The sequence below is a fragment of the Etheostoma cragini genome, chromosome 15 (assembly GCF_013103735.1).
Source record: "Etheostoma cragini isolate CJK2018 chromosome 15, CSU_Ecrag_1.0, whole genome shotgun sequence".
Classification (NCBI taxonomy): Eukaryota; Metazoa; Chordata; class Actinopteri; order Perciformes; family Percidae; genus Etheostoma; species Etheostoma cragini.
The window spans coordinates 3177514-3201034 of NC_048421.1; the positions used below are offsets into that span (position 1 = coordinate 3177514).

Below are 23521 nucleotides of genomic sequence, written 5' to 3' on the forward strand. Positions count from 1 at the left end.
AATTCATATATTCTTTCCAACTTTAAAAGTTCAATAATTTTGGAAAGAATTCGCAGAACTGCTCTTAACATGACAAGATGTATGTTTGTATTGGCTGACCTGTACTAATCTGCTGTACCCATCATTCAAGATGTCTTTTGGTGGACTGACCTGATGTTGCCTTCCTTTAGTATTGCTCTTGCATCATTCTCTCTCTTTATGTGTGTGTGCATTGCTATAACTGTACTGTATTAGGCTCCAGTGTGTCCTATAAATACTCACACAGTCCTTGTCATGTTTAATTGACCCTTGGATAGTTCTCACCATTTCATCTTCAACAACACAACTCTAACACGCTTATTCCACATGTTCCACGTCCTTTGCAGTGTACACGTTACACTCAGACGCTCCCTCTCTGTCCACTAAGATTCTGTTACAGTGCTGTGTGTCTCCATCCGTCCCCTTATTTCTCCTCTGTGAATTTGTCAAATGGACTGATGTACACCCACGTCCCTATTCAGGGAGACATTTTGAAAAGAGTTTCCACATCTGCTCTATAATTTCAGAGAGAAACAAGGAAGGAAGGAGAACAAGAGAGAGAGAGAGAGGGAGTGAGCGATTGGGGGGGGGGGGAAAGGGGTGTTGCAGGTGAGGGCATGAGGGGAGGGAAGCTGTTTCCATAGAAACTGTTTTTTCTCAATGCACATGTCATATAGTCATGTGGAGCAAGGGATTCTAAATTAAACTAGAAACTGTCTCTACATGTTAGTTTCAAAGCTAACATGTAGTTTTGTAACTAGTAGATGTAGCTAGTTTTGTAGTTTTTTCTTTAAAATGAGCAAAAGTGGAAAAGTCCACTTACGCCCTTATTGTAAAGACACACATGCTAGGTAACTCCTGCAATTACACCTGACTTAGATACTGGCTTTCCAACTGGAGTTGGTCCCCAGGCCCATACCATGGCTGCCCACTGCTCCTGATTAGTTAGTTTAGAAGGGTTCAAATACAGAGAGCAAATTTCACTGCACATGGTACTGTGTGTGACAAACAAAGATTTCTTCTTCTAACTTAAGTACAGTGTTGGGGTAAGATTTTCCCCATTTGGTGACACTTTAACTCCACTAAATGTATACGTCCATAGCTTTAATTCACTTTTACCTTGTAGCTATAGAACATGACAATGAAACAGATTTAAAGGCACCTAGCATAATGTTACAAGATTGAAACGTTGCTTACAAACTATCATTGTAGCATTCGTTACTCTTTCAAAAAACAGTAACCACCAGTCTGAAAAACAGTAACTAATCATTTGTTATTCATTGACTACCTATTTTTTGTGTACCTTATTGTAAAGTGTTGCCCATGGCTCAAACGAGCTCTCGCTGGGTTGCATGTGCACATCAGGTTTTATTCAACACCTACACATGCTTAGAGTGCACAGACAAAGTGGGATCATCTCCTCTCCCTTTCTCTCTTTGCCTTTCTTTTAATTTGTCTCCTCTCCTCTTCTCTCCTCCTCCTTCATCTATCCATCCCTCCCTCCCTCTCTTCCAAACCAATGGTCAGCAGAGGGGGGATTGACACAGCATTTTCAGCCCAGGGTGAATGAGTATGCACAGGAGAAGGCTGCATAGAGATGATTACCGTCAGTGAAAGGAGGCAGCAGAAACAATAGGGATGAAAGAATGAAGAAGTGATGAAGAAGAAACTAAAAGGAGAAGCTAAAAGAGAGGAAGAAGAAGAATGAGAGGAGAACGAATCACAGACCACATAAATCTAAGGATGTGGGACCTTTGCTCTGGACAGTGAAAGTTAGACTTTGAGAAGCGAAGAACAAGGAATTCCAATAAAACTAAGTGACGGAAAACAACAATTAACTTCCAGGGTGAGTATCATTAATGTTCAAATAGCATTTCAGTATCAGGAGATGCAATAATTAGATGGATTAAGTTCTTATTTGATGAATAAATTCACGTCATAACTTGGCACTGTGTATGACAGACATTAGGAGAGTTGAGTTTTACCTTCAGACAGTACGATCTTTCCCAGTTATCACAGCAGAGAGCTGAGGCATCATGGAAACCTCTGTGTTGTGTGTGATCTAGTGGACAGTCACACTTCTGGCATACACTGTAAATCTCTGGTGGGACTCAAAGGCATCACCTGGAAACATATTAAGGTACAGCAGGTATAAAATGTACTTTGAAGCAAGGATGTTGTTGGACACCTGTTAATCTACTTCAAACATGCCGAGAAATCTCTTCATTTTTTTTTTTTTTAACTTTTGGACTATTTTCTAGGTTAATTTTGTTTTTTGTACATCTTACATAAAGTCAGAAATCCCTGCTTCTGTAGCCTTAAAAAGGAAAATGAAGGGCCTCACAAAAGAATAAAGGGAAAGAAGGAGCACAGATCCCATGAATGATCAGCTTGTGGCTTGGATCAAGAAATTTTTTTTTTTTAAAGTTTTAATAATGACAACCTTTAATAAAACATTTTAATCGCAAAAAAGCAAAGCACCTCATACATCAGTCTTTCACTGGGGAACACGTGATCTTTTTAGTTTGAATGTTGAAGAATTTTGTTGCTGAGGGGAACAGTATTGATCTCTCTACGTCACTCTGACCCAATCTTGTCTTTAATTCAAACAGCCCTAATGGCCTTATCAGGACCATTCCGGAAACAGCATTGATCACTAGTAAGATAAATAAATAAATAAATGAGGATTTTTGGGGTTGAAAAGACATTTCACCCCAAAACCTGACCCTTAATACTTTGAGAAACCAGCATCTATACTGTGTATCTACTAGGTAATAGGTATGATATTGACTGACTAAGTGTAGCCATGTAATAGACAGCTTAGTGAGCTGCTGCTGTTGATGATGATGAGCTGTAAGTGTGCCTACCTTTTTTATGTGTCCAGTAAACAAACATTCAGGGTCACGGTTAGATCATTCAGCTTTGCAGATGGGAACATAGACCAACATTCCTGATGATTAAAGTAACTGAAGTCATTCACATTGAAATAAAATTTAAATACATTTTCATGTTCACACATTTAGCTTAAAGTGTAATAGATTCACTGTCCATGGATCATTTACAGTTGGACATATTGATCTATCACAGGAACTGGAAATATAATATGTTTTGCAAAGTTGGACAACATGGAAGAAAAGCTGAAATGAGGCCAACACGGAGGTTGTCTGGTATGTGATGGTAGCGTGGGAATACTGTATTTCTTTGCACTGGCTTCTCTGTGGGTTGGCTCGTGACAAGCAGAGGTGAAACAAGGAGGTATGTATTACTTAGTGTTCACAGTTTTCACACTATGAGCTAGTTTTACAAAGGAAAAATAAGACAGAAATGCGGTAAACCTGCTCAGTGGAATGACTGACTCACAACAGTCACCCACAGTCCTGGAGCAAGAACTGCTTTAGTGAGACAGACTCAACCGGACTATTCTATTAATAGAATAAAATTAGGAAAAAAGTTATTATGTAGTTTCAAATGATCGTCTTTTGAGAAGAAAATATGTCCAGTTTACGTAACATGCCTTAGAATGCACCATCCAAACCTGTTACAGACAGAAAGGCTGGTTTTTATCTTTTCAATGACCGGTTATGACCAGTTTAACATGAGAAACTACTCAGAACCCGAGGTGTCAAAAGTATTCACTTTCAATACTCAGGTAGAAGTATAGATACTAGGTTTTGAAGAGACTTCTGTAGAAGCTGAAGTATCGACTCAAGCTTTTTACTCAAGTAAAAGTGTAAAAGTACTAGTTTCAAAAGTAGTTAAAGTATAAAAGTAAAAGTAATGTAACGGGTTAAAAAATGTCATTAAGGACATAAGCTTAGGCAACAGCGGCCTATTAGTGCACTACCACAACTCCCCAAAAAAACATTTTTCTAAAGCCCATATAATGTGATGATATATGACTATAATGTTAATGTTGGAAAATTTAGGACGCAAATACATTAAATAACCATACATGTGTACTACTGAGTGTTTCATGGAGCAGAAGACATGAGGACTAGTTGCCTAGAAGTATTGTAATGGTGCAAAAAAGTCAAACTTCAGAGGCATGTTATCAATGGCCTTTTATTGGAATGTAAATGTAAGCCAAGCTTAGCTGCAGGAATCTGTGCGGCCAACGGATTCACTCTATCCGGATCTATCTGGAAAGGTTTCCTTTTCATGTTTGTTTGTGTTTTTTTTAACGATGACAAGCCGTAGTGAAAACAAGCCAAACTGAAATAGGAGTAACAAGGCTATTTTTTAAAATGTAAGGAGAAGAAAGTGCAGATAATTGCGTGAAAATGTAAGGAGTAGAAGTAAAAAGTCTGCTGTAAAGTATAGATAACCAAAATTTAAGGTAACAATTTCTTACCTTAAATTTTGGGTATCTGTACTTACTAACAAAGTATTTGTACTTCATTACTTGCTACCTCTGCTCAGAACAATTTACATATTTGCTCTACTAGATGACACGTCTGTCAGGCTGCAACATTGTGGTAGTCACACACTGGATATATAATTGGATGTGTAATTCCTTTCTGTAGCAGATGTAATAATGTTTCATGAGGAGTGATTACCAAAGCAAGAGGACGCCGCATCTTAATACCCCCCCCCCCCCCACCCACCCAACCTGCTTGTCTTTGTCTTTATCTCTGTGCCTCTTTTGGGATTAACAGTCAGGAAATTTTCCAGGAAGTGGTGACTTGCCTCTCTTATTTCAGTGCCACAGATTATGACCAACTATCTCTGAATTTTTGTGATTATGGAGAAGTTAGCGATGAAGAGGTACAGTGGCGTAGCACAAAATTCTGGTCCCTGTAGAAAGTAATACTCTATGGGCCCCTCCTCGCATCCGTGGCTGTTCATTCTTGCATCTTTTTGGACCCTCCTCACATCCCCCCTGAAAAGTAATGCAAACTAAAACATATGATTTAATTCCTAGTAGACAGCCGGCTGGTCACGTGACATCGGCTACAGAGCTCTGTGGACATACGGTTCATGAGAATAGGTACCGTGGGGGGAATTTGTGGGTCTCTGTAAATTATAGAGCCTTATCGAGGTCTGTAAATTGTCCTGAGATAATGTCTGTTTGATTTGACACTAAAAATAAAATTGACCTGAATTGAATTAGTACTCAATAAAAGGACAGAAAATGTCTTCCTCTATATTATTTTCTACTTCTCTTTACATCCCCAACCCAAAATACTAAAATCTGGATTAGCAACATAAAAAATAACATAACAAAAATGTTAACTGTGTTAAAATATGTGATTTCCTAAATGTGTCCTCTTGTTGTCAGTGGTTTGTTCAGGCAAATTATTAGTAAAATAAGAAGCATCAATCCAAACCAAAAAGGTTTTAAAAAATGCTTTTTGACCCAAGTCTAGACAGATTTCTCTCTTCCTTATTTACGTTGTCACTCAGTAATATGGATCAGAACAGTCTCCACTAAGAGTAACCTCTTCACCTAAATTCGATTCTACTTAAAATCAAATGTAGACATTGCATTGCAAACACTCTTTGCCTCGTCCCATCTCTCCCTCACTCTCTGACTCATGTTATAAGAGCACTTAATAGTGTATACTCGCCCCCCTTTCACCACTGTGCCTCTGGTGACTCTCTCCACTCCGCTCCGTCCCACAAATGCCACAGAAGACGTGTTTCTATGGAAACTTCCTTCAGTGAAAGTACCCTGTTTTACCTGGTGACCATTAACTGGTTTGTTTTGTGTGTGTGTGTGTGTCTGAGCTCTGCTGCAACACATCAGTACCTGCGCTCGGCCTCCTGTTCATTACAGCTTTGCACCAAAAGGGAGAGACACCATCGATGATGGATTGTTGGTTGCTTCGTCTTTTTATAGCTGCTCCTCGGAGGTGGGGGGGGACGGACTCATTTCACAGCTGCTGTTGTTGGGACAACCTGTTTGGAGACAGACCATACACAACACATGAAAATTGAATCCTCACAGACAGTATAGATAGAGATATGTCTGTGTGAGTGTCGTCACAAAGGAACAGAGATCCTCTGCTCCTGATCATGTTCAGTCTTTACTGACTGCTTTGTGTCACAGAAGGTATTTGTGATGGAAAGATTATGTGATGACAGGATTTTTTTCTTCTTGTTTCTGGACAGTTTTATGTAATAATAAAAAACGTTAAGCTGTCCTCAAGTCATTAAAGACTCAAAATCGTTTCTCAAAAAAAGTTTCTCAAAAGTTTTTTTCTAGGTTGTCGGGCCAATAAGGTTTCATTTAATTTCCAAACTGTCCCAAAATATTTTGTCTCGTGCACTCCTTTCTGTTTGATTTCCATTTACACAGTCAGGGCTGAGCATTAAAATCGTTGTTTAGCGCATTCAGAAAGAGATATATGCTAAATTTGACAAAAGTGTGTTGGATTAACATAATTTACTATTCCTTTAGCTTTGTAATTAAAGTAAACACTTTGTGATTTTACAACATTACAACTCCGTTCTTAAGAGCAGGGCCACAGAAACTGTTCCTCAAGACATTCTGCAGAATCAAATCAAGATTAGGTGTCAATCAACATCCTAAACTCTCTAAAACAATACACAAAAACTCGAGTAAAAACACGGGCCCAAACAAACACATGAAGAGATGACAATGGGTTTAAAAAAGTTAAAGAAAGGTAGCCTTCCCTCATTCAACAGCTCTCTTTAGCGTGTGCACTTGCTGTAATCTGATAATCTGATAATTGTGATTTTACATGAATTGATACAGGCGGCTTCTGTTGCTCTCTGTGTCTCCTGCAGTGGTCTTCTTAGCGGTCCAAGCATCTCCATGGCGGAGACCTGATCTTTGGGACCAGGACAGAGTCTGGCCTCCCATCCAGGCTCCATACCAGAAATCCTTGGCGTCATGGGAACAAGTAGGTCCAACAGGTGAGAGAATTAATCTGCAGCTGTTTAGCTAGGACTATTTGTGCAATCAATTCTTCATTGTATTTAGTGATCTTGAAATTCTCCTTTTCTGTGTTACTATTCCTTTGCCACCTAGATCATCTTGTATTCCTGAAGTCAGTGTAACAGCTGATTGAGTCCCAAATGACAAAGACATGAGGAATGAAGGTGTCAAAGTGTTCACGGCCTGCTTTTGCCATCCTGACTGTATCTTATTTAATAATACTACAAATTGATTTATATAAAATATCCTGGTAAAATGCTTTTGTTTTAAGGTCTTTAATTGATTTTATCATTTCGATTAATCCATTTAATTTGTGTGGGAGTCACTGTGTCAAAGGGCATCACAACAGCCTTTTGAGGACTCTGCTTTGCTCAACAATGTTTTTATCCATTGTTCATTGCTTACAGAAACGTTTTGTCCTTTTGTAACGTTGTCTTGTCCTGAAGTCTTAATAGCCCGGTAAAGATGGGTTTGCAGATTCGGTGAGCTAGTCGGGGTGAGTCAGGCCCGGCTCAGGGATATTTATAGCAAGCTCATCCTTAGAAAGACCAAGCTGTCCTACACTGTCCTGATAAAGTAACACAAAAAACACCCCAAAAAATGGATTAACAGATTGATTTGTTGTTAAAAGGAGCAACGTTTCCCCCTGAAACATCAGATGTCTCATTATCGGTGTTTACAATTATGTATACATAATTAGTAACATAAACGTTGGCGCTTCTCAAAATGGATGTCTGACGGACACTGACTCAGATAAAATAATCCTGTAATCTGTGATGACAACAATCCTTCTCACATTGCTAAACTCAACTCACCTTCCCAGCCGGTAATCCTCCATGTAAAGGAGAGAGACTGGGTATCTTAGTGACTGGGAGTTTGGTCAATTTGAGTAGATTGTTTGGGAGTTCAATAGATTTCCCTTTAAATGAGTCCCCAATGAGTCAGGTATTATTTTGCTGTCACTGTTTATTGTTTTTTTCCGTATTCCTTTAGCAAAGGTTGTGGATAGTTGCTGGTACTCTTTTTGGTAAGACTGTGGTCGAGGTTCCATTTTTACATAGCCGATGTGTAGTCAATAGTCGCCGCAATTGTTTTATTCAATCGACCTAGAGTTAAAAAATGGCAGCCCGCAATACTTCACTGTACAATTGGTACCTGTGGACCAATAAGATAACTGGCTCTAAGTTTCCTCTGTTCATTTTGTGCACACTGCTGTTCGAATGCTACGGATTTGTTTTCTGTTTATGCATGTGACACTTGTGACACTTCACATAACCACATCCTTATCTAAATGTATTTGTTTGAATCTAATTTCAACGTTTTGAATCCCAATCTCCCCCTCTCTGTTGGCCTGATAGGTATGACATTATGTCAGCTGTTTTACCAGAAGAAGAACGCAAGAAGAGCTCTAGCTTAGTACTCCCTAACGGCCACAATTCCCTCAACTTCCAACTGCCCTTGGCCTGCGGCGCAGAGACGGAAGACAGCAGGAAGAGTTCTGGAGCCTCTGCTGCCGTGCCCAACTCAAGCGGACAAAAAATGATGAACAACTACAATGGAAAGATTCTGACAAGGAGCTCCAACCAAATACGGAGCCGGTTTGTAAAGAAAAATGGACAATGTAATGTTGTGTTCACCAACATGGAGGAAAAAAGGCAGCGCTACCTCGCTGACATCTTCACCACCTGCGTGGACACCCGCTGGAGGTACCTGCTGCTTCTATTCTGCACCAGCTTCCTGGTCTCATGGCTTTTCTTTGGCATTATCTTTTACAGTGTCTCCTTTGTACATGGGGACTTTGAGGAGCAACCGACGGGGAAGGGTGATGGGCTGGCGGTGGCGGGGCTGCATGGACCCACCTCTGGACACACATTTGGAGAGCAGACACAAAGACTGCCCTGCATACTTCATGTCCGTGGCTTTGTTGGGGCGCTCCTGTTCTCAATGGAGACCCAGACCACAATTGGTTATGGCTGGCGCTGCGTTACCGAGGAGTGCCCTGTCACTGTGATTACAGTGGTCATCCAGTCTATTGTGGGCTGCATCATTGACTCTTTCATGATTGGCACCATCATGGCCAAGATGGCCCGGCCAAAGAAGAGAAATCAGACCCTGGTGTTCTCAAAAAATGCTGTCATCGCCCTGCGCGATGGCAAGCTGTGCCTCATGTGGAGGGTGGGCAACCTGAGGAAGAGCCACATTGTGGAGGCTCATGTCCGTGCACAGCTCATACGTTCATATGTCACAGCTGAGGGGGAGTTTATCCCCTTGGAGCAGATGGACCTCAATGTGGGCTATGATGAGGGCACAGATAGGCTGTTTCTCGTGTCCCCGCTTGTTATAATCCATGAGATAGATAAGGATAGTCCCTTGTATACTTTAAGCAGAGCTGATCTGGAGACGGATGACTTTGAGATAGTCGTGATCTTGGAGGGGATGGTGGAGGCCACGGCCATGACCACCCAGTTCCGTAGCTCCTACCTTGCCAGAGAGGTCTTGTGGGGTTACAGGTTTGAGCCTGTGATCTATGAGGACCGCGACTGCTACAAGGTAGACTACTCGCGCTTCCACAAGATCTGTGAGGTGCCGTCAATGCCCCGCCTCAGCGCCAAAGAGCTTAACGAGTCCGCAAGTCGGGCCTCTTCTGCTGCTTCTGCCGCTTCTCCGGTCTCTGCATCTAGATCCACACAAGACTTGATTCCCAGAGCACTGAGCGCCTTTTGTTACGAGAACGAGTTAGCATTGAGCTCTGGAGAGGATGAGGATGACATGTTCGACTCCCAGATTGGGCAGAAGGAGAGGGCAGAGAAAAGGAGGACTTCTGTCGATTTCAAAAATATGTTTCAGGACGATGCGACTGTGACAGCAGGCAGTCACAGCGTCATGTGTGTTCTAGACATGGACAATAACCAGATGGAGTTTGACATCCTACAGACTGACATCCCTCTTGATCCAGTGACCTATAAGAATGAGCAAGAGCTCTAAACATTGTCACGTGTCCGTTTACCAAAACCCAAATCCTTTCAACCCGGAATGGGATTGCTTGGTCATGTGCTCAATTTTGGATTGTACGTACAGAAATTATCATGATTTCATAACCGAAAGAATGCACATGTTTCAGACTGAACATACATTTTGGAACAGTTAAAAACAGTTACATAATATACTTTATTTAACATTTTGTTTGTTCTGTAAATGTAAACAAGATATTTTATGAAAATAATAGCAGTTTTGATGTTATTATCTAACTTTCTGAAGATAACTGAGCTCAAGACTTAAATGGTCAATTTTTAAGAGGCACTGTTTTATCAAAAAGTGGTCACTTTATGCTAGATAATCTCCATGTTGTTCATGGGTTTCAATGGGCACTATAACTGCAATGCTTCCTTGCTAATTCGGCTATTTCACATTTGTGAAACTGCCTTTTTTGTTAAATCCTTTCCTGTAAATCTTTTTAAAAAAAACGTCTTTGTGTAAATTATAAGTTAGTTATATACTACTGTTGTGGTTTTTACTGTGGAGTACTCCCCAGGAGCATCCCAAGTGCAATCACAAAGAGTATAGCTAAACAAGTATTATTTCTGAATTTGATTAAGACTCTAAAGGACAATAATTCTAAAAACATTTCTTGATTTGTTGTGATTTACAAAAACAGCACTGCAACTTTCTACGGAAAACAATAGAGAATCTAATGAAAACTGAACAGGATTTAACTTAGTAGTGACCAGGACTTTTGTTACTGTAGATCAGTGATTCCCAACCAGGGGTACGAGTATTGCATTCAGGGGGTACATGGAACGATATTATAGTAGCTCAACTAATACAAAATAAAACAAATTAGAAATTAGGATTGGATTGGAAGAATATATCCATGTATTACCATGAAGTCAACTGTAACACCTGAACGCTACATGTTGCAGTTATGTTATAGTATAAAACTAATAGAATAAGCAAGTTTTAAACAGGTAACAGTAATAAATGAACGTAACTAGTTAAGAGTAATGACTAAACAGTTCCAATGGTAAGCAAAGTAATATAGAAACGGTTAAAATAGCTCAAAATTAAAATAGTTAGCTAAAGGTAATGGATCACTACAAATAATACTACCCTAAAAGGTTTGTAAAAGTGTGACTCCTGACCAAACCAACCTTAATATTGCCAGTTTTATATAATGGGAGTTAAACATCTGAAACACATTGTAAATTGATGACAGGATGTGCAAGTTCATCTGAAAGGGCTGTGGGGGGACCCCGCATGAAAAAGGTTTGCAACCACTGCTGTAGATTATAGGTAGGCTATTAACAAAAAGTCTATCTAATATGACTCTATTAGTGTTATTAATATAAAGCAAAGTGGACCTTTTGTTTACTTTATGGATATTTTTTTCTTGGTTTGTTTCTTGCGAGGCTGCAGACGGTGATAACAGAAACTATATTGGTGGCTTTAATTCATTCATTTGTGCATTTGTTGCTCGCCAAAGGTTCTGGAGTAGGAAAGTAAAACACATAGTGCCTCTGATTTATCATTTGGAAACTGGGGTGCATGCTGCCTGAGTGTACTCCCTGTCTTTGATAGCAAGGTGTGAAGCCACTGTAAAACACAACAGGAAACAAAGCACTGAAGGCTGAGGAGTACAGGGTCTGGAAATGAGAGAGATAAAGTCAAGTGTAACTGCATGGCAGGTTGACAGCAGTGAAGTAAGTTAGAACAATGTCACCCTCCCTTTTTTCCTATACAAGAAGACAAACATGGTACCTGTAGTTGAACTTAATTTAATCAAATGTGGTAAATTTCTCCATTGTGGTACTTAAAGCAAACTGAAACCAACAAATGTTTCAACACATTTGACTGTGAATGTTTTTTTCGCTGTCACCATTAGACTAAGTCACACAGCTTTCAGAACAGTCTACCTGCTGCACCTGATGATTGTGCAACTGCATTTTTATCATCTAAATTTGAATCATACATACCCAAAAGATCTTTCTGCAGTGTTGGTTTGAGTGCAGGGAAACGGTAAACTGTAAATGTCATTTTGTGTAACAGACATACTTTGTTTCTTTTGCCGGCTGCTTTGTATAAATCTAATGAGAAACAAGCATTAACCAAACTCTTGTCCTAATTGATATAAGCTGAGAAGAATCTCAAAAAACAAAGCACTTTATTCCTCCTTGTATATTTTTGATGTTTCAAATAAATATGTATGTAATTCTGGTTCTTGTTCCTTTTGGAGTCCTGGTAAAAGATGTATAAATGCCGCATTTAATACATTACAGAAAACTGTCTCTTTTCTAATTAAGCAATTTCGTTTTTTAAATTTTTGGGGCTTTTCCGTCTTTATTTGACAGGACAGCTAGGGGAGAATAATAATAATAATAATATAACACATTTATTTATAGAGCGCTTTCCCTCAAAGTGCTTTACAGCAAGAATACACTTTAAATAAGAACAGTACAAAAAAAATCAAAATCGAGACAGTAAAAAGTAAATAACACTATACAAATACATCAAGGATAAATGACCAGTTAAGACTCATATGCAAAGGTGAATAAGTAAGTCTTAAGCTTTGATTTAAAGACCCCAATTGAACATGCCAGTCTAATATCCACCGGAAGACTGTTCCATAATGTTGGATCTCGCTCCCCAACCATTTTCTTCCTAACCTTCGGTACTGTCAGCAGTCCTGACCCGTGGGAGCGCAGCAACCGAGAAGGCACACAAGAGGTTAACAGATCAGACAGATATACTGGGGCAAGGCCAGTCACTATTTTACACGTTAACAGAAAGACCTTAAAGTCTGCATTGCCTGGACAGGGAGCCAGTGAAGTGAGGCCAACACAGGAGTTATGTGTATGTATTTAGATGATCCGGCAAGAATGTAGACCTCGCAGACTTTTCTTAGGCAGCCCCGAGATCAGTACATTATAATAGTCCAGTCTGGATGTAACAAAGGCATGAATAAGAGCCTCAGCATCTTTAAGGGACAATACTGATCTGATCTTTGCAACTCTTCGGAGATGAAAGAATGTGGAGAGAGAGGGGGAAGACATGCAGCAAATAGTCAGAGGTCAGATTCAAACCCTGGACCTCTGGGTAGAGGCATAAACCTCTCAGTATATGTGCGCCTGCTCTACCCACTGAACCAACCCGGCCACCTAATGCAGCTATAAAACTCCAGACCCACTAGATGCCTCTGCAGCCTTTTTTATCATCTGAGAGTTTTAGCACAAAACTAGACCGTGTGTTCCCTCTAGTGGTGTGCTGTAGACGCAGCCGAGAAATTCAACCCTGGGTCATGGAGAATTCAAGAATGCTTTGAGAAAAAGACAACAAGATGATAACGAATATTCTATAGAACAAAAGTCCAATTAGTTTTGACCTTCACTGGTTATGTTTGTTAGTACCACAGCTAGAAAACATAGGGGATTTTCAGGAAAGGTTTGTCAGTGTGAGAAGAAGGAGTGCATTGAAGTGGCAATAGCATCTCAGAAAAGACAACATAATGGTGCCCTGCTTAATTCTCAATAACTACTGCATATATCTGACCATGCATTTATCTGATACATCATTTTTGAAGTGGCTCATACTGTCTCTTTTACTTCTGGTCAAGTCGTAGAAAAGTGCCTCTCTTGATATCAAACAAACTATTGATAATAATGCAGCTTTTTCTCTTTTTGTGAACTCAGATGATTTAATTCAAATTTGAAAGAAGATCTTAAAAGTGACAAATGTAAAACTACTGTGTGTGGATCTGATTTGGTTTCATCAAAGACATCTATGGACTTTAACTCAGAAGGTGTTGCCTGGAGAAGATGTTTTTAGTTATAGTTTTAGCATCTGTCTGATTGGTGGAAATGTGGTTGCTGAGACAAACATATCTACAAGGTTGTGTTCTTACTCTGTATCCCTCTCGCCGTAAGAAGCAGAAGAATAAAGAGGAAGAATCTGAGAGAGAGAGAGAGAATGAAGACACCTCTAACATCCTAACATCAGACTTGTTGACAGGCAGATAACAAGTATTGGGAGAATTAGGCCATTATGCATTAATTCCATTGCAAAACTCAGGTGCTGCTTGAAATGAAGAGTCCCGAGGAATTTGACAGGGGGTTTAGTGAGGCTTAACCTCATTGCAGACAGAGCCAGGCTCGTTGCAGCTTCTATGAAATGTGCATTGGTGATCAGTGAGCAGCTTGTCAGGAAAAAGCACACTGCATGTTAACACTGCATGTCCTGATCTCTGACATGGTGAAGAGATGAGGACTGCTTTTTAACTGAACAGCTGTGTTTGCTTGGAGGGTACTTTCCTTACAATATGTAAAGTATGTCAATTTTTTACTCATTATTAGTTCCTCCCCCATAATTAAATTATTTCTGTCTACATTTTAATCAAGTTAAAATCACCCAGTGTCCGGCAAATAAGAGACTTCCCCTGTCAGGTTTGTCCCGTTTTGATCTTTCTTTAGTTACACATCCTCCATCCCTGTCGGTCTGTCAGTCCATTGCTGTTCCCACGCATCAGAACCCCGACAGCAAAAAAGAGCCCACACATGATCGGACCTCTGAACCTCTGGGGAGCCAGGAGAGGCATTTCTGCTGCTGGAGAAAAAGATGAAAAGAGGGAAATGAGGAGGAAGGGGCAAGCTGCTCAGTGACCGCAGGCCTCGAGGCTATCAGCTTTTCATTAGCCAGTCAGTGAGTGAGTGAATGAGTGTGATCGGTGGAATGGTAAAATGGGAGAAGCCATGCTGGGCCACGTCGGCTATTAGGGTGATTTTTGGGGCTCCCACTGACTCTTATTGTGCATTGTCTCCAAAGTGAGCAACCTAGGCTCAACAGTGAGCCTTTGTGTGGGACATTTAAATGCCTGTTAGCATGCTAATTGTGGGATGTGTGTGTGTGTGTGTGTGTGTGTGTGTCATATATCTTTTCGACCTTTCCATCCCTCTCCTGGGATTTACACTCCTCCAAATTCCTCTTCCTGTGTCAGTTCTTTACCATCGTTCCCCAAGGCACTAATGCACCACTGCTCTTCACTGTTGTTGTCAAGCTCCATCTTTTTGTTTCCATTCACTTCTGTCTTTATTTCTAAATGTGTGTGCTCTGTGCTGCCAGTGTCATTTTTTTATTTTTACTAATCAGCTGCTTCTGATTCTGCTATGCTTGGATCCGTCTCGGTTTTACTCACATTAAAAACATTAAGGCTGTCTCACAGTCAGTGCAGAACATTATCCTCACATTTAGCTGTGGAAACCCGCCCCCATTTTAGACATGCCCCTGTTCCACAAGTGACAACTCTCTCCTGTAAACTCTTCCGCCATCTTGAGCCTGTGCTTTGTTTTTAACTCTCTCCAACAATTACAGATTCCAAAACTTTTATTTGGACAAAGAGAATTATCCTTGAAGGGAGAAGAATGATGCCGGCACCCTTTTATTAAAGATTAGGACTGAACAACATGAAAAGCTGTCAAACACGTTCCAGTTCCTCCAAAGGATTCAGTCAAAACGTGTCTCTGGTATTTTGTCCACCACTGCACTGGATTGCATGATATTACAAGAGTGTTTATTTTGCTCACTCTTTAGGCTTGAGCCAGGTAACACGGTAAAACTCACATTGTGCATCTATTACATTTCTTAATTAAGACAGGATTTTTTTTTTTACTTCTTTAAAAAATGAAAGCTGAACTGGAAAGTCATCCAATAAACACACACACACACACACACACACACACACACACACACACACACAAATAGTTTTTTTAAATGTAGGATACATACTACATGAATTTGCATCAATATACAAAGCAAATATGTACTTACATAAATATACTGCATACTAACATGAAAACAACATTGCAATGTAAAATACTCTGCTTAATGGTTGCCATTTATGCCGGCTTGAGTGACGGACTATTTTTATTTTCAGCACCTGTGACCCTATTACTATCATTCAGCTGAGATCAGGAATAACATCAGTGTAAGGGTTCAAATTATTGGGCCCAACAAACAAAGCCGTCCTTGTCGTGGTCAGCGACAGACGCTTGCTACGATTCAGTGTTGTGTCTGTTCAATTGTATTCCGTCTTGATCAGTTAAGATAATTCTATTTAAACGCCATCAAGTTACATTAGAGCCCGTTGATTCGCTTGGTCGATGTACTACATGGACGCCAAAAGTATTTACTTAAGTGACTGCGTCGACATTAAACAGTTACTGTAAATGAGATAGAGAGAAGATGGAAATGCCTTCTTACAGTTTTAGAAAACTAGTCACAGTGCTTGACCCAATGTGTGGATCCCTAATTCAGTGTGTGTGTGTGTCTGTGTGTGCGTGTATGTGTGTGTGTGTGTGTATTCGAGCAGCTGTGAACCCTGTGTTTGAACTCTAGCTCACATGGGCAATGCGAGGGAGGGCCGCAGGGTGAGAAGGCGATGGGAGAGGGGACTGATGTCCGACAAACTCGCAATCTCCCTCTCCCCTTTCATCTCCCTCTCCCAGCATCAAACAACTAACTCTTTCATTCAGGCATCTTTGCGGCCAGCCGCCCCCAGACCCTCGAGGCCCCCACCCGTTCACGCTGCTTAATTCAATGTTCCGAGAAAAACTCATGATTGGAAAGTGATTTTTTTATCCTCCTAGTTTTCCATATCTCCTCCAAAGAAGCATCATCCCTCTTCCTGTTCGCCCTCTCACACTAAAACAGCTTCTGTCCTGTAAACACAAAAGAAGTAAATCCACTCTCAGAGCTAGAGAACTACACAGAGATGGTGAAAGGCACTCCCATTGATCATTCAATGATTGATACTAATAAATGGCAGAACGTTACATTACACTTATTGCAGTACTTTGAATGGAAGTTTAATGTTTTTTTGAAGGAACATTCTGATTAGTTTATCAGCTCATCAAAGAGTTCATCCATGGAGTGACAAGGCCGTGAATGACTCAGATCAGCTCCACATTTGCACAATGACATGCAAAATGAACCCAAACTTTCATTCATTCCAACTGTCTAAAAACGAGATGCCAACCACGTGTATAAAGATAAAGAGATCAGAGAGGCTGTCTGAAAACAGCATGATGATTACATCTACACTATGAACCTTCACATTGTGTAGACAAAGTATCAACGCTGTCCAAGAAACACAACAGAAAGAAGCACAAACTATGTGAAAAAGCCCCAGTGCTTACTGCGGCATCTTCACTGCACGGTACAGTATTTTTCTCCGTCAATAATTATTAACAGTGTGATACAAGCATAACAGGAACCATTATCAAATCATGGGCTGATGATGAACAGCAATGACCAAAGCTGGCAATTTCTGTACTTTTCCAAGAAAGTTCTTCCCCAAAAGGCATCTTGATTTGCAAAAGCTTGTACAGTAAATAGGCTGTTTGCACTCATTTGTGTCACAGGTGTTGTCACTTTGATCGTAACGTTGTTTTAAATTGGTCTTGTATAGCTCTTTTTTTAGTTCTAGTCTTACATTGATTGTATATACTACTCTTATTTTATAATCATTTTTTATTTCTCAATTTAGCTGTACTTGTTTCTGTCTTTGTGTTACTGCAGCACCTGAGTTCCCCCTCTGTAGATCAATACAGGCTTATCTTATTTTATTCAAGATATAAGATAAGATTGTACTGAGAGCTGTTTATTTGTCCGACCTTTTATTTTAAATGAGGGTATAGACTCAATATTAGCTTTGCCTCATTGCCAATCCTTAAGTTTGCTATGAAAAAAAAGATCTATTACAAGTATCTTACTCTTAGTAATCACACAATTTGGATGTACTCCATTACATGTCCTAAATTCCCTTTCAAAAGTGGTAAACAAACAGAAATATAAAGAAGCATACATTGGAAGTACACAACTCAAAGCAATACTAAAGTACAATACCTGTAAATGTTAATGTACTCAGTTGCTTTCCACTACTGTTTGCAAGTATCTCAAAAGCATATTGTTGTCCTCAGCTACCAGGATGTCAAGCTAATTTAGATATTTAATGATAATCTTTTTTTGTGTCCAGGGGGAAAAACAGTCTCTGAGAGAATCATTGAAATTGAACATTTTTAGAGAGGCGCATCAATGCTGTGTGATGATGTCCCAAACAGCCACCAGACATGCAGCAGAAACATCCGAACAAAGGACACCCTTGTTCCCAGCTGAATTCTTGAACATCATTTTCTGCATTTTCCTGCAAATGACTCAATCTCCACATCCATCGCCTCTCATTCCGCCCAATTATCATTTTTCAAGCATGTCCTCTGGTTCTACAGAGATGGGCTGTTTGGGAGTTTCCAAATCTTGCCATGAAATCTGCTTAGATGTGTTGGGATGTGAGGGTGTTTACAGGCGAAACAACACACACGTACTATACACACTTTCAAACTACTTGGTAGATGAAGAGAAGTCGACGCACAATAATAATTAGATTTTTCTCCGAGAGGGAGACAGGAGGAAGTTGTGAGAGATACAAGGAAGCATTGAGGATTCTCTTTCTCTTATTCTTACTGAATCCTCCCCCTTTTTTTCCCTTTAGCCTTTTGTTGCCGTCACAGCTGCAGCAGGGCTAAGCAACCTCACAGCTTTGAGGGCCAGTCTTGGGTGATGCAAAATGGTGTGATGTTTTCCAGTGAATCTGGGATTAAATGTTTTTCTATGTGTGTATGAGTGCAGTCTTATGAAAGTCAATGGGAGAATATGACTTTTCAGACCAGTAGTGGTAACAGCACACTGCACTCTTAAACCTATTATTTCTATTTGCTTGAGTATTTAGTCATAAACCAAAGTATTGGACAAATTGCACGTAATCAATGTACACATAAAGTGATAGCTCCAAAAGTCATGTGTCATGACAGATGATAAAACACATTTCATAAACATAGGAATTATTTAGCAAAAAGTTGCAGTATAAGCTAACGCCATCTACATAAGCTAAATTGTTATTCTATAATGAAAATCCAGAAATCTTAACAGTACTCTGTTCTATCATGGTGATTTTGTTTTTTGAACATGAACTTAATGCAAATGAGATACATGCAGACTTTTACTTAATAGCAAAAGGTGACACACAGTCTATGAATGTCACTTAAATATAACCAGTAGGAGATTTGCTATACAGTTTCGGGAATATTATAGCTCCAAGTTGAAACTGACAGGGGGGCAGGACTCAGAGAAAGAGTCGCAATTACAAATCCATGTTCTACTTCAGCACTACGGACAGCGCCATGGATTTATCATCATATAGTTAAGGGCGTTTCTAGTCGATGTCGTCAACATTTCATTGGGTTAGGGTTAGGATTAGGGTTAGTCGTTTCCCCAGAATGTCCCTCACCTTCTGCTTTCTTTTCTAAACTCCAGTCAATTTAGGAAACATCCTTTGAGATAGAACCAACAATGGTTTGTGGACGCCTCCCTACGTCCACGTTCCACCAAAACACGTTCCTTCTTGAGGCTATTCGGCTGAAACACCGTACCTGCTTCCGGCGCTCAGTGTCGCCCAAGGCGATTGTGATTGGTTTAAAGAAATGCCAATGAACCAGAGCATGTCTTTCCCCTATCCAGGAATGTTGTGTGGACTAGCCAGACCTTTTTTCACAGCACTGTGAAGGAAGGTCTGGCAATGAGACTTTCAGACCAGTAGTGGTAACAGCACAGCTGCACTCTTTAACCTCTTATTTCTATTGGCTTGAGTATTTAGTCATAAACCAAAGTATTGGACAAATTGCAAATGTGCCCTGATGCTGGTGCTAGATAAAAAGTCAGGGCATCACCGAAATGATAACAATCCCCCCCCTCCTCCCCCTCCCCCCCAGCAGGAAGAGTAGGAGGGTCATTAGGATTCATCCTCTGAGCATCATTGATATCTGTACAAAACTGCATGGCAATCCATCATAGTTGTCTGAGGATCACCGAAAATGGTAGGATTAATCCTCTATGGGGGGCGTGAATGTCTCTAAAAACTGATGGCAATCAATCTGACAGTAAGTTAGTCTGGACTGAAGGGATGGAACGACAAGAGATAGACTGATACAGCCATGCCAGTATAGCTAAAAACTGCTGTGATGGATTAGCAGGTCATCATTTCTCCCCAAAAAACATTGCAAGTCTAGAACTGAGCTCTTATTCGTTTAAAATGTGCTTTTCCAAAACCCTGTAACTGCAAACGTAAACCTAAAATTCAATGAACAATAACTGAGCACAAGTTATAAATGCCACCTGCTTCCTGAGAGGGAAAACAGGAATGCCAAGTTCCCAAAAACAAGTAGGATGACTACAGAATACCAGCAGAGATCAGCAGCAGGTAACTAAACTCTCCCTCTCTGTCTCACCTGGGACCCTAATCCCAATACCCCCAGCCCCTCCAACCAGCACCACGCTTCCCCACACACACACCACCTCAACCCCCATATATCAATTTCCTTTAGATGTTCGCCCTAACACAAGTGAAGTAACTAGATTCTTTCCTTTGGCTGGCCAGTGAAGATATGGAAGGCACAATGGGCTATTCATTAAGGTAGATACACACACACACACACACACACACACACACACACACACACACTCACACTCACACTCACACTCACACACACACACACACGCGTCTCACCCCCATCATTCATCCACACCAGACCGGCACCATCCATCACACACATATTTACCAACCATGTCCTTCTGTAACATACATGTATGCATGTGCAGGCATAGGACACACACATTATTCACGCATGCAAGCACACACACACACACACACACACACATACACACACACACTTACTATCTCACAAAATCATTCAATAGCCCATACAAATACATTCACACACACACACACACAGCACACACACAACATCCCACCTCACTCCCCAGCTGCAGTGAAATCCCTCCCAAGTTCGTGCGGACCTCTCCCACAAACACACTCTCTCACTCTTCAGCCTCCACACACTCACACACTCTCACACACACACACACACGCACACACACACACACACACACAAACACACACACACACACACAAGTAAGTCAGGAAAAGAAAAGGCACGCACAAAAGAATAGGAACTTTGGTGGTATGAGCACAAAGGCAGACATTCAAGAGGGGGACCTATTTAAATGTAACACAGCTGCATGAATTTATTAGGACAGATGGACAGAGGCCCGCAATCAGAAAGTCCTTGTGGAAGGCTAGGTTTTTTTTTTTGTCACCCATTTGAATGTTCCTTGACATTTTAATTGGGGATGTAACTAATATTTATCACTATTAGAGAATAATCTATAAATTATATTCTAATTCTATGGCTGACCTCTGACCTCCCTGTAGGGCAGGAAAATAAATGGAAATCCATCAGTATCTCATTACTGCTGCCATTATCCCCGAGGAACTCAAGCTTGAATGCTCCTTTTATTTCAACCTATAAGACAGAGTTGATAATAACTTAATAACTGTAGCCCACCGGACCTTTCTGCAAGGTTGACTGATCCACTTCAACGAGCAAATACTGACACACCTGCTCCGTCCTGCACAGGTGCATGCAGGGAGAGAGGGAGGGAGAATGAGAGAAGACTAGAGTGTCACAGAGGGGTAGACCTAGAGTGTGTGTAATACATATTATATATGTATATATAAACGATTTCAAATGATACAGACTTTTGACAACACCACACTAACATCAGTCCCAACTCAGTTGAATGCATTAGTGCCTCTTGTGAGTCAGCAGGAATGTGTTTGTCTGAAACAGAAAATCTTGGCGTCTATGCTGACGAAAGGCTCTCACACACAATGTAATACACAAAAAATTTGGATTCTAGATTCCATAAAGTGTAAACATTTATATTCTTTTTCTTCTTAAACTTTAGACATCATACCAGCATAACCACATAACTAGTTAGACTATACAAAACCACTTTGAATAGCTTAAAGGAAATATGTAACAAGTAACAGGAGTACGTGACAATAGGGCTAATCAAACGTGAATGTGATTCTATTTTTATGTTATTAAATCAACACAAATAAATACAAATACATGTACTGCATAGCTGTGGGTTTTTTATCTAGCAGAAAATGGTCTTTTTATCACAGTGTGTTTTGTTTAGTTTAAATTATTACAAATGTGTACATTCATTGCGTATTTGTCCCTACAGAGTGTGACATCACCTGGCACCAAAGATCAGCCAATAGAAGAGAGTCCATTCAGTACCGGTCTTTCACCAGTAGATGACTGGGTTCACACAGGTGTGGATTTGAGTTTTTAATTTTTTTCTTTTTAAAAGTTAAAGCTTCATATTTCTCTTTTCACTGGTACATTGGTTAGTTTTGGAGTCTGTTAGCCCTGTGTTAGAGGAGTTCCTAGTTGGCTTAGAGATCAAATTTGGGTCCTGATCCTAAGAAACATAAGAACCGGGAATACATCATATTCACCAGGACTGCATAAAGTCAGAGTAGTGTGTGTGTGTGTGTGTGTGTGTGTGTGTGTGTGTGTGTGTGTGTGTTGGGGGAGGAGGGGGCTGTACTTCACAACAAACTATAATCTCTGTCACATGACAGGACTAGTGTGTATCATTTTGACTGTGTGTTTGTGTGTGTGTGTGTGTGTGTGTTTCTTTGGGTTCATGTTGCTGTTTCCTAAATGTAGCAAAGTACTTTAAAACGAAAACCCCTACTGTGCAGAGTGGGCCTCGGTAGTTGTATGTTCACAGTGAAAACAAATAAAAAATCAAGTCCGATTTTTAGAGAGGTTTCTTCTTCTAATTTTTGGTTCTTTTATATGAATCTACGTTTGCTGTGGTCCTAATTCCTCATAGACCTAATCCGTTTTTTAATGCCAATCTTAAACATGTAACTATTTGCACTGGGAGCAGATTAAATCATGGACTGCCTGTTACTTCTTCAAAATCCAAAAGGCTTCAAGTCTCGTTACATTATACTGAGACTTTATTTTAACTTATGTCTATTTTAAAAGCTATATATTTTCGTTGAAAAAATGTACAACGTCTCCAGGGGAAATGTTGTAATAATTAATGCATAATAGTGCACACTGCATACATCGTTTCCCTGTAATACATAGGCTTAAAATACCGATGTGAAATAACACTTTGCTATGGTCCGAGATTTTATAGGCTACATACACATTACAAATTAATAAATGTTTTTTTAACGGTTCAGCCATCTAATTTAATTTCTCCATTCAAAGTCATCCATCATCCTGAAGGCAACATTTTTCGGACAGAGGTTAGCATTTAGAAATTGGAAAACATTCTGCCTGCTTGGTATTTTACTCACTGATAGGTAAAAAAATATTTTTTAAAAGTTTAATAGAAAATATGTTTTTGAAGCATTTTGCATCATAAAGTGTCGTCCTTATTTAATCAACCAGCCAACACGTTTCTCTCAAACACCTGACGGCTGCAGAAACGTGCGTAACCTTAATGGACATATTTTGGTCTAAACGTCAGCAAATCATGTAGCAAAGTAGGCCTACTTGTTGGGCCTTCATTCTCCCCACCTTCATTATTTGCGCACAAACACACACCCACATACACACACACACACACGCACACACACACGCCAAAACAAACACTCACGTCAAACCGAGGCCGGACCGTAAATCCTCCGCT

The 23521-nt window shown here is 40.2% G+C and overlaps 1 protein-coding gene and 1 long non-coding RNA gene across 6 annotated transcripts; both read left to right on the forward strand.

The window, feature by feature from the left end:
* Nucleotides 1-1556: 1556 nt before the first annotated feature.
* Nucleotides 1557-10371, forward strand: LOC117957467 (ATP-sensitive inward rectifier potassium channel 12-like). Of its 4 annotated transcripts, none has more exons than XM_034893227.1 (3): nt 1557-1864; nt 6769-6884; nt 8278-10371. In XM_034893227.1, exon 3 carries the CDS (start codon nt 8288-8290, stop codon nt 9902-9904), a length of 1617 nt encoding a protein of 538 aa, XP_034749118.1. In that variant the 5' UTR covers nt 1557-1864; nt 6769-6884; nt 8278-8287; the 3' UTR covers nt 9905-10371. The 4 variants fall into 4 exon arrangements, with proteins under 4 accessions (XP_034749118.1, XP_034749115.1, XP_034749116.1 ...); XM_034893224.1 differs by having other exon boundaries at nt 1558-1864; nt 6769-6897; XM_034893225.1 differs by lacking the exon at nt 1557-1864 and adding an exon at nt 4983-5005 and having other exon boundaries at nt 6769-6897.
* LOC117957489 lies at nt 2978-11092 on the forward strand. 2 transcript variants are annotated; one of them, XR_004659520.1, is made up of 3 exons: nt 3788-3797; nt 4690-4692; nt 10892-11092. It is a non-coding gene; the product is annotated as an uncharacterized LOC117957489 (long non-coding RNA). The 2 variants fall into 2 exon arrangements; XR_004659521.1 differs by lacking the exons at nt 3788-3797; nt 4690-4692 and adding an exon at nt 2978-2989.
* Nucleotides 11093-23521: the final 12429 nt, after the last annotated feature.